This window comes from Priapulus caudatus, unplaced genomic scaffold (assembly GCF_000485595.1).
Source record: "Priapulus caudatus unplaced genomic scaffold, Priapulus_caudatus-5.0.1 Scaffold22, whole genome shotgun sequence".
Taxonomy (NCBI): Eukaryota; Metazoa; Priapulida; class Priapulimorpha; order Priapulimorphida; family Priapulidae; genus Priapulus; species Priapulus caudatus.
The window spans coordinates 845,980-858,430 of NW_014577083.1; the positions used below are offsets into that span (position 1 = coordinate 845,980).

Consider the following 12,451-nt stretch of genomic DNA (forward strand, 5'->3'; position numbering starts at 1 on the left):
TCAAAAAATCCCAACAGAGTGAGACTATAGTATAAGTTGTCTATCACTGTCTCACTTTCTGTGAACAGGCATCACTAAATGACGTATTTCGGAGGAGCTAACCAAGGCTGCTGTAAGATAAAAACACCTCATGGTCTGCAAGCATTACAGTTCATGGGTAGTTGATCGCGAGGCAGTATTGTCAATTGGACTATGCCTGGTAATAGTACATCTACCACTGGGCTTGGATACTAAGTAGGGCGAAAACGTGGGGGGCGGGGGATCCCCCGAGGTGACTTATCGCCTATAGCATGGGCGACAGTGTTCAAGACCCTTGATCGGTAGCGCCAGCATGCCGGATCCCGAACGAAACACGATCGCGGGTGAGGGTTTGCCTTGAAACATATTGCCGTCGCAGTTTGATATCTCGTTGAACAAAACAATAAAGAATATGTGGAGAAAATAGAGCATGTACACAGGCTGGCCAGACACTCATGATTTCTAGACCATACGAATAATAGTACGATTGAAATAAAAAATCGTTGAAGCTATAAAAACAAGTGAAACAAAACCGGAAGAACAACAAGCATTAAATTATCACTTACAGATTTTATCATATTTTCGTGCATGTAAAAACCCGTTTGAGATTTATGACATTAGAAGTGTGACAAATCAGTATATCAAGATGAATAAAGAATAATTCCATATTACTAAATAAAATAAAAGATCATATAAAATCGAACGTAGGCACTTTTAATAGGCGTTGGTGTCCGCAAGCACCATTGGTTATCATCTTGGCATACCTGAACCGTAACCAACACATGTTATTGAAGTGTGTTTTTTTTTTCTTCTTTGATCGATCGTCTTTGTCTTTGTTACTACTGGCTCTAGGAACCCACCACCGCTGCAAACATACCACGTCAGACACCGGCAGTGCGGGCAGTCATGCAGGGAACATCATTCAACAACCAAGAAGAAACAACGTTATATTGGGAGAATGGGAAGAGAGGCGACGTATATAGCTACGACATTGGCTCCTCACTAAAAAACACAGTTTCTCAGGTACAGCACGGAAAAAAAGCAAAGTTAATGAAGAGGTGGTTGTTAGGCCTGAGGATGTAGCCCAACGGTCGGGAGAGCCAAAAGGGAGACGCCTGTCTAATAACGTCTCTGTGAGTATAGGATTAAGCGTGGAGAAAAGGAATTGGTAAAAAAACGCCAAGAAAACATCGTGGTTGTGGTCGCGCGAATGTCGCCAATGAATGCGCCGAGTCGACGCCGCGTTTTGTTTTGAGCATGTTTCCAAAACAAAACGCCCAAGGTTCGCGATCTACCTGGAACGACGGTGAGAAACGCGGTGGGGTCGTGCGAAGTCGTGAACAAGCGTCGTAGACATCTCCAATAAAAAGTAGTACACTCGACAGTACCCAGCGCCGGTCTCACACGCGGCAAAGACGCTGCGAAGAATGGTAAACATTTTCAACGGCGAAATTCATAGGTATCTGTCATCATCGAGCAGAGTCATGCAGATGCTAGTATTCCATGCGATCTGTCTCGCCCCACAGGGTGCGCGCACTGATAAGCCAACGGCCGTCGGCCTCTGGTAGCCTTGTATTCCTTCGGCAATCGTGGTTTACTAACTCAGCAAAAACGCACAAACTATAAACAGTTGAAATCTTCCGAAAATCTGACCAGCTTGATTATATAGTCGGCCGTGAGAACGTGGTAGAAAACCCGTAAGCGTCGCCGTCGGCAGCGCGATACACGTAGAAGACGCGTGTAAGAACCCCAATGAGCGTGGTGAGAGCGCCGCGAAAAAACGCACAGGTGATCGCCGTTGCCAAGCGTCATAGAATCTCAATAGAAACGCCAAAAGCGCGGAGAGGTCGTGGCGGGCGCGACGTGCAAAAGACGTATTATTGCACAATGTGCAGTAAGAGCGCGGTTTTTTTCAAGTTTGTAATTTGTTGGGACTTTTTCTCGCGTTGTGTTCGCGTTTGCCGGCGACCTTGTACATTTTCAGGTCGCCGTATGGTCGCGGATGGTCGCCGTCCGGTGTGACGGGGGTATTAGATGCATCGATCTTGCTTTCATTCTCAAATAATGAGTACTCAAGTATGCTACTTCTGTAAATCGGTAGGGTCTGCGATGGTCGAGGTCGAGTTACAGAATGTGAATTTTTATTTGAGAAGTGTTACCGTTAGTGAAGATTTGGTGTCATGCGTTACAAATACTAACAGTTAATATATATGATGATATATAATATCATAATATATATGTATATATATATATGTTATGACGGGAGCGCACTGTTAGTATAACCGTGGGTAAATGGAGTAAGACTAAACCTGGTTTGTTTGCCGCGTTTGCCGAGAAAATGCATTAATGTAATAATGCAACTATGTTAGTGTAAACGCGCGAATAAAAGCGCCTGCTGCCTGTATGTACATAACATGCTGACATAACCAATGCCGTTTTTTGTTAAACCTTCCAAAATATGTACGACCTTCAGTTAAAAGGATACTCGGGATCTGCTAGCAAATGGTATGCACCGTTCGTGTTTGCTTTGCAACCTATTTGCAAATATCTCGGACAATTTGCTCGTTTAACAACAAGCGACAGCGTTCGCTGTTTGCTGATTCAGCTGAAACTATATAGTCGCGATGAGGTCGATAGAGAGATGGCAGCAGCGGCGCGCAGTGCGTCCAAATTATTACACACACGTAATAGACACCTCTCTCGCCGTTCTTTGCGCCTGCGTTTACTCATAGATCTACAGGTTACTGGACTGTACTACTCTAACCGGATGCTGCGTTCGCTTCGACACAACACTGATGACGTAGGGGGCTCGAGAGCTGAAGTCCCGCCCTTCCGATATCCGTATATGGTTGTGCGCACAGATGCCTAGTTCACCTAGCAGAAATCGCTGCCGCACTGGCTGCGCACGTTCCTTTACGGTTGCAACGACGTCGTTCATGCGTTGAAATTAAGAAACAGGTTCTAAGTCGCGAGTGCGTTGATGGAATGCAGTTGGTTTATAGATAGTCATCTCTCGCGTGCCCGACGTCTAAGGACGACCGATAGAGGCAGTACGGCAGTTGTTGCTATAACGTCTGTGACCCAAGCATCTACGCGTATTTTACTCCAGTTTTCTCTCCTATTTCGCACATCGGGTGCAGACGATAGACATGATGCGTGTTGCTGCTGTTGTTGTGTTCGTGTCCAGTGTGGTCAGCTTGGTGTGTGCCGCCCCGGTTGACCGCACTGTGGAGGGAACCGATGTCGATGGACATGAGTCGACGTTAAGTCACATAGGTGAACTGTCTGCACCATCTTCACCGCGCGTTGGAACCATGTATGATGCGACGGTATGTATGCTGTATATAAATTATTGTTATTTTATTACTGCCAATAATATTATTATCATAATAATAATAATAATTATTATTATTATGTTATTATTATTATTTCCAAAGTGGATCCCGGCATTAGCCGGTGGTTTCTGGGTTGGCCGTGTTCCAACCTGGGACATAAGGATTCAATCCAGAATCTGCCGTTATTATTATTGTTATTATTATTATTATTATTGATTATTAGTCGTAGCAGTTGCCGTGGCAGTAGCTGTAGTACAGTGATACACTGAATTCGAGAAACGAAGCTGAAGGATTCGATAAAGATTACTGTTGCATGCAGTCATCACAGCTGGCTTGTGTAGATGCTGTAGCTCTCAAGGAAATCAATGATCTCTTAATGTATAGGCCCGTTTTATTTCCGTTTACAATAATTATCACGCTGTCAGGTTCGGCCTTCATTGTTATATATCTGTCTACCTCTCTTGCCATCCATCCCCCCTTCTTCTCCGCTCTCTTCTCTCTCTCTCTCTACCTTCTCTCTCTTCTCTCCTCTCTCTCTCTCTCTTCTCTCTCTCTCTCTCTCTCTCTCTCCTCTCTTCTCTCTCTCTTCCTCTTCTCTTCTCTCTCTCTTCTCTCTCATGCTCTATCTCTTTCTCTCTCTCTCTCTCCTTCTCTCGTCTCTCTTTCTCTCTCTCTCTCTCTCTTCTCTCTCTCTCTCTTCTGCTCTCCTTCTCTCTTTCTCTCTCTCTCTCTCTCTCTCTCTCCGTCCCAGGTCTTCTCTGTCTCTCTCTCTCTCTCTCAGTCTCTCTGTCTGTAAAACGTGTCTGTCTTTTCTTTCTTTCGCTCTTTCTCTTTTATTTTTCTCTCTCTCTCTCTCTCTTCTCTCTTCTCATGTCTGTCTTTCTCCTTCTTTCGCCTCTCTCTTTCTCTCTCGTCTTCTCTCTCTCTACTCTCTCTCTCTCTGTCTCTCTCTCTCTCTCGCTCTCGCGTCTGTCTGGTCTGTCTGTCTTTCTCATTTCTTTCGCTCTCCGTCCTTTTTTTCTCTAATCTATCTCTGGTCTGTTCTTATCTCCTCTTTCGCTCTCTCTCTCTCTCGTCTCCCTCTCTCTCTCGGCCTCCCGCTTTCTCTCTCTCTCTCTCCTCTCTCTCTCTCTCTCTCTACTCTACTTTCTCTGTCTGTCTGTCTGTCTGTCTGTCTGTCTGTCCATCTGTCTGCCTGTCTTTCTCCTTCTCTCTCTCTCTATCATTTTCGCACTTGCTCGCCCTTACTCTCGTTCTCGCGCCCTCGCCTCTCTCTCTCTCTCTCTCTTTCTCCTCATCTCTATTTTCTCTTTCCCTCGCTCTTCCTCTCTCTTTCTCTCCCATTCTTCGCCCTTTCCTCCTTTCTTAAATACTATATGTATATATATGTCCTACCATAACGTAACTTACCAATCGACAAATCGGACTTCCAATGTTTTTAGCGTATTAGTCACAGCCTACTCATTGCAGCAATGATTCATTGACAATCTCTAGGGAGGGATGAGACATCTACGTATATAAGGAAGCATTTATCTTATCTGCAATCTACGCACTAAGATCTTAGCATGCCTAGCAAGCACGAATGAGGTCATCGCGCGCGCACACACACACACACACACACACACGCACGCACGCACGCACACGTACACGCACTATTTCGTGTAGGTTCTTGGAAAACGGCAAGCATCAGTACTATTCGTACGCCGAAAGTTTTTTTTACTAACATAATTCGCGAGGGATGATTCCGTAGATGAAGTAGCTTGGCAAACTTACGCAGATGTCGCGTAATCACGCGTTAGTTCCACGGTCATTAGGTAGGTGACAATCACGGTTGAATAGGGACGTGATAGTAATGACGTCATGATGCTCTGACTAATAGCAAGTTCTTTCTAAAACGTATTGACGGAATGCACGAGTGACTAACGCCGTAGTATTATGCTATGCTGTACACCTGTCCGCAAAGTTTAGATGACACACTGAACGGAAATAATGGTGCCGCCACGAATACGACCGTGCTCCGGGCTGATGTGTCACGAATTTCCCGGATCCTGCGTGTACAATGCTCCGAAACACAGACGCCGTGTGATTCACGCGTGCGGGCTTCACGGACGCGTGCCCAACAATTGATGTTTTATTTTTGCTTAAATAGAATAACGTTTGCATATGTAAATTACAAGGCCACTTTAGACTACTAGGAGTGCCTTACCTGGATGAGTAACACGAAATTAGAAAAGGAAATGCTAGGCTGAACGAAAAATCGTACTTGGTGCGTAGCGGGGGAGTGGTGCTTTGTGCTCGTGCGTGAATCCGTTGATGCGTGAGTAAAAAGAGCAAACAAAGAGAGCGAAAGAGCGTATAGAATTGAACGAGCAGCGAGCGACGTGGCGAGGCTGCGCAGAAAGCGGAGAGTGTACAGTAAGGATGCCGGAGGCGAGCGGAAGTGAAGAGTGAGAGGAAAGAGAGAGCGCGAGAGAGTAGATGAGAGAGAGAGAGCAGTGGATTGAGAGAGAGAGACGAGCAGGAGATGAGGAGAGAGAGAGAGACCATAGAGAGAGGAGAGCAGAGAGAGAGAGAGAGAGGGAGAGAGAGAGAGAGAGAGAGAGAGAGAGAGAAGAGAGAGCGAGAAGAATGCAACTCCAAAGAGCTTTAATATATTACCGAGATGGTTATATTTAATTATTTATTTTTTATGTTATTTTATTATTATTTTATCACTACTATTTAGTTCATAATTAACTCGCGAAGAATTATCGCTGCGGGAAATCAGAGTAGGACAGTCTATAGTATCTGTCCGATATTGTGATCTTTACAAGACTCGGCTCACTGTCTGAGATGCAGTCAGATAGCGGTTCGTTGGACAGCGTATACGCGTGTTCCCCCGCCCCCCACCCCACCCCGCCTTGTAATCCTCGCGAGGACGGCGAGCATTGCGAAGTCACGGTTGCATCCCATCACAGGGCTATCAGCGATCGATAGTATTTTTTACGGGCGCGGTTTTACACCACCTCACCGTAAGTTCACATTCAGTCCTTGTTGGTGATGTCCGCGAATAGATGAGTCAGGCGGTATACATCGCGGGCACTGACATTTGGTGGCGTATCTCGCATGATTGAAAATTGTATAACAGCGCTGTATATAGAGAATTTACATTATGTCACTGTGTGTGTGGAGGGGGAGCGTGCGTGAGTGCGTGCGTGCGTGCGAGCGTCTGCAGTGCGTGCTTAGTGGACTGTGTGCTGGTGTGTGTGCTGTGTGATGTGTGTGTGTGTGTGTGTGAGTGCGTGCGAGCGTGTGTTGCGTGGTGTGTGTTATGTGTGTGTGTGTGCGCGCACGCTGCGTTGCGGTGTGTGGGTTCATGCATGCGTGTGTGCCTGCGTGCATGCGTGCGTGTATTCCAGCGTGCCTGCATGCGTGCGTGTGCGCCAGCATGCATGCATGCGTGGTGTCGTTGCGTGCGCGTGTGTTGACAGTGATGCGCGGTGTGTGCACGTGTGCAGTCAACGGAATTGCAGATTTAATGTGGAGTAGTAGGCTACAGTATTTGGTGACGCAGCGTGCCTCCTTAAATACCTACGTTAATGAATTTCAATGCATGGACGTAAACTTCTCTCCAGCTTCTGGGTCGTCAGTTTGCACGGTCGTATAAAGAAGACATGCAGTGAGTTTAGATGACCGGCGTCAGTGTGGGGGGAGACAAACGTTCATGAGCTTCCACAAATATTTTTACTTCCAGATGAGAATTGACACATGTAGTCCATGATATTATTACACAGAGTTGGTTTCTGTAAAACTCAAACGGCAGAAATGGTACCTCCTGCTAGGGCATATATTCCGTGCTATCTCTGTGACTATCGAATGTGTGTCGATGGAGTCGTTATAGTGTCTTACTTCCCTAGGACTATATTGCATGTGTACAATATCCGCTACATCTAACTAGCGTAGTATAAGTATCTACATGACTAATAGTATGTATATGCGCAGTATTGTGTGCAGTTAATGCCTTGGCTACTCTATCCTATTTGGGTGTACAATACTAGTACATCTAAACTATAGCAGCTTGTGTGTATACTACTCTCGATCGCGCTACTCTAAGCTGAGCTATTGGGCGTTAATACCTTGCTACGCGAGTAGTATTGCCATGGATTGTATAAATCGACGTACTAGAGCACGGTTTGCGTGCATAACAAACATTCCCTTACCTGAGGGAGCGTATTGCACGATATATGGGTCACGTATAACGCCCATCGTGCTATATATGCCGAATGTCGCACACGTGTTCTTCCGCATGTCATGTGTCACTCGGCAACATGGTGCTGCAAACTAAGGTATTGAATAAATGTTATCGATATATGTACCTTTCCCATGATGCGGGCTCGCGGGCCAGATCGATGGTGTGGCGAGAGGTAGAATACAGCGTAAACAAAGCCAAACAACGTCTCACGCGGCCTTTGTGCGGCCTGTGTTAATTGTAGTTAACGTGGTGTTTGCCATGGCAAGGGACACTCAAGTTTGCGCTGCGTTTATATAGGCGGTGTGAAGCCTTCGAATCCAGAATGATAATGAGAGCCATTGGTATAACGTTTAGTTGTACGAGCTCGATGGGGACCCGGTTCATAGTTATTTTGAACAACAAGTAGCGTAATATATTAACGAATGTGCATCTGATCCCTGACAAAACGCTACCAATTTAAAATGCATATCTCCAATCTCCCATTTTAATCATCTAATTACGCACAGGTTTTTCTCGATTTACATTTAATAGTAAAACGTTGTACGTACATTACGTCAGTACTTAGCACTTGTACAGTACTTCCGCGAGTGTAGGCCTACGGTTGAAAAATGTCTATCCCGGTGTTCAGATTTAACGCCGAAGTTGTTTTCCGCGAAAATCCCTTTAGAGCCATAAATATAAAGGAATCCTTCTTCGCAATGCCGTATGTGCCAAAGAAATACTATTTGTTTGAATGTTATACGTGTCATAACATTATTATTTACGTCATTTACTACTTCAATATGTACCGAGAGGTTGTGTCTCGTGAAATCGTCTTATACACGCGAGACCATACCGCCGGAAGACTAGCATTGACATTTAAATAGATTTAAACTGTAAAAGCGTGTATAACTAAATGAATGTAACCACGTAAACGCCTGGTTTGTTTGTTTGTGGAAACAGTTACATGGACGCTAGTTTGTATAAACGAAATGGTACCGTGAAACAGTTCTCAGTTCGTGATCGTTACACCATTGATTGTTTACATTAAGTTGTTATATTTGGCGGTCACCGGCAGACTGATCGCAATCTATTGCGGAATATTTACATTACATATTTACATCTCGGACAAGGAATCAGTACATTGGTCGCCACTGTGCCATAGCAAGGTAGGGAAGACGCCAATGGATGCAAATGCAATGACTAGTACTCCCCCCCCAACACACAACACACACCACACAACACACACACACACACACACACACACACAGACACACATTACCACACCGGCGCACACACACACCACACAACTCACACACAACGCATACACAACACACACACACACACACACACCACACACAACACAACACAACACAAACTACACACACACACACACCACACACACACACACCACACACACACACACCACACAGCACACACATTCGACATACGCGTTTGTAAAGCGTCGGTAAATATATGTTAATCAATGCTTTTTCAGAAGTACTTCGCGCGATTTCGGGCTATCTAAACCAAGTGTTGAAGACTGCGGAGCAGGTTACGCCGCTACAGCGGTGAATCGTAAACCCATGCATGCCGTGTATACTGTAGAGGTCACGCAGGTGGCATTTCACGGCTCGACATATTTGCCGTATTATATATATATGCTCAAAATATTCCCAGGAAATGATTACGCCAATTTATAGTCGTTGAGAGAATATCTGTAAGTTTGTGAAAACGCGAGAGGCAAGCTCTGATATATATATAATATTTATATATATATTCTTTGAGCAAAGCACATTCCTACACTGCATTACATTAGTTGAATTGCGTCCAATCAAACATCCGCGAAAATATATAGCCCAAACCTAATTTACTGTTCAAATTATGCTAAATTGTATTCCAAGTTCAAAGTAGGTTGCGTGGGAGAGAAGTAATGGAGTGGGAATAAAAGAGATGATATATATATTATATAATTATATATATATATATATATATATAACATTGCATGTGCACTATCCAACATTTACTCTTACCTTTGCTCTTTGTAAAGGACACGGTTGCATGAGCACGTATATCGCTGCGGAAACGAATACGCACGCGCGCAGTATACCTAGACGGTGAGGGGAGCAGCATGATTAGTGACACGTTTTAATTAGACATGCTTTCTGTGAATGCGTTCAGCTTTCACACGCTACTGTTGTATACTATTATTGTTACTTCTCTTGCGTGAACTATGCATATCGTTTGTTTTTGCTGTGTTCATCTTGATTCAGGAGCAGGTGTACGGATAGTGCCTTAAGTATGTACTATGGCCGCTGCGACATTACCTAGTGCGCTACTACGCCATCTACGCACAGCTCCAGTACATGGGACATGTAATAGTTGTTTTTGGTATAAGATATTTCGCATTTAACATGCATTACTGACTCTAGCTGCCGATAATTCAACTATATAGATGCAAAACGCTCGCAGGTGACGCCTCCGTGTTGGATTTGCGTCTCTCCGCCGGTCTGTCTTTCAGGCCTGCGTTCGCACTGCATGCATAATATCAGGAGTGAATAATAATAGATCTAATAATAATAATCTATTATTATTCACTCCTGATAATATCAATAGCAAAATATATCATAAGGCTACTCTCATTCATTTTCTGTAATGTTCATCCCTGAGACAGACGATCATGCGTCATGGCCAAACACCGTCCCATAAGGATGCTTTACGTTCTTGCGTTCCTACGTCTGTTGCCATCTAGCTCTAGTACTATAGCCCCTGAGGCAACAATGGCTATAGTACTAGCGCTAGTTGCCATCTTGCTCAGGTTTCTATATCAGCACCTGATCATGGAATCAACATCAAGATCAAGATCATTATTTGTGCATGCGAAACAAAATGTCATCACATCTTGTAGCACATATAATGCAGTCCGTGGTTTTACTTCACCTGTATAAAAATGATAAAAACCGGTTGTGCGATACTAAGCCATTTTACGCTTAGGACCGACAACGTATAAGTGCACATAGCAGTACTAGATATATATTATTGTGGAGCCAAACGACTGCATTTATCCGCGTGTGCGTCTCTTTCTCCCTCTCTCTCCTCTCCCTCCCTCTTTCTCTCCCTCTTTCTCTTTAACTCACACTCTCACTCACTCTCTCGCTCGCTCTCGCGCTCTCTCTCTCTCTCTCTCTCCCTCTTTCTCTTTCACTCACACTCTCACTCACTCTCTCGCTCGCTCTCGCGCTCTCTCTCTCTCTCTCTCTCCCTCTTTCTCTTTCACTCACACTCTCACTCACTCTCTCGCTCGCTCTCGCGCTCTCTCTCTCTCTCTCTCTCCCTCTTTCTCTTTCACTCACACTCTCACTCACTCTCTCGCTCGCTCTCGCGCTCTCTCTCTCTCCCTCTTTCTCTTTCACTCACACTCTCACTCACTCTCTCGCTCGCTCTCGCGCTCTCTTCCTCTCTCTCTCATCTCTGCTCTCTCTCTTCTCTCGTCTCGTCTCCTCTATCTTCTTCTCTCATCTCTCTCTCGCGCGCTCTCGTTATTTCTCCTCTCTCTCTCTGCTCTCTCTCTTCTCTCATCTCTCTCTGCTCTAATTTCTCTCTCTCGCTCTCTCTCGCCGGCGCGCTCTCGTCTCTCTCTCTCGTTCTCCTCTTTTTTCAGCCTCTCTCGCTCTTTCTCCCTTGGTTCTCTTTTCTGATCGTTCTCTCATCTCTCTCTCTCTCTCTCCTGCGGCGCAGCGCTCTCTCTTCTCTCTCTTCGCTCTCGTCTCTCTCTCGTCTCCTCTCCTCTCTCTTCTCTTCTCCTCGATCATTCTCGTAATGTATTAATGCTTAGTGATCATGCCATTGGCTATAATACATTAGACCGTATGAAGTATTGTAATTGCAACACTGACATCAATACTGTTATTGTTTATAAGTGTGTTACTCTATGAGCTATCAATATAATTAGCGCTCGTTTCAATCACCATATTCACGCTCAGGTCGCAGTCGTGGTCTTAATAGCAGGCCCGTCTAAAGATCGGTGCGTCATTAATAACAAAGTATAATGCAGTAATGATACAAACAGCACACAGCTCACAAATCTATGCAGAAATGTATAAATGATAAATGACTCCCATGTTCGTTCTTTTGTACATAGGTACCTGCTGCAGTTTGGCTATTTAAAGGCGCCCAGACCGGACGGGCGCATTCCGTGGAGAAGAAGTGCTGAAAGATGGAATCAAAGCTTTCCAGAGGATGGCTGGAAATTAATCAAACAGGTAGTTGACCTTATAAAGCATGTGCGTGTTCCGATGGTGCATATGTTCCTCGTTCTATCCGTACATGGGTTCTTTATTTCATGGGAAAACTCAACAGCAGCTCTTTTTTGTGAAGTTGCGTATTTCTCATGACCAGACGCATTGTCTATCGTATCAGGGGTGAATAATGACAAATGGTCTTAAAACTCCTGAATTGACTATAATATATATATAGGCAGACACGTTGCGTACGCATGGCCCACGACGTACGTTACATATATGACAACTAAACTCACATGACAACTGACAAACAAACATAATGAAGTGGGCCTCGTAACAGGCACGTTTTCTAGCACCATTCGGTGAATGTGCTGACTCAGCATTGTAACTCTCCCGTTTATTTATCTCTCTCTCGTCTCTCTCTCTCTCTCTCCTCTCTCTCTCTCTCTCTCTCTTCTTCGCTCTCTCTCTCGTCCTTTCCTCTCTCTCGTCTCTCTCTCTCTTCTCTCCGTCTTTCTCTCTGGCTCCCTCTCGTCATCTCTCTCTCTCTCCTTCTCTCTCTTCTCTCCTCCTCTCCATCTCGTCGTCATTCTCTCTTCTTGTTCCCGACTCTTTCTTCTCTCTCTCTCACTCTTTCCTCCGTCTCA

At 44.9% G+C, this 12,451-nt stretch overlaps 1 protein-coding gene across 1 annotated transcript in view; it reads left to right on the forward strand.

Annotated features, from left to right (window-relative positions):
* The first annotated feature begins 2,715 nt into the window (after positions 1-2,715).
* The window catches only part of LOC106813078 (matrix metalloproteinase-16-like), a 39,128-nt gene continuing 29,392 nt past the window's right edge, over positions 2,716-12,451 (forward strand). The window contains 2 exon segments of the mRNA XM_014817133.1: positions 2,716-3,348; positions 11,704-11,825. Of these exon segments, the coding sequence (XP_014672619.1) occupies positions 11,780-11,825 (46 nt within the window). The 5' untranslated portion in view covers positions 2,716-3,348; positions 11,704-11,779.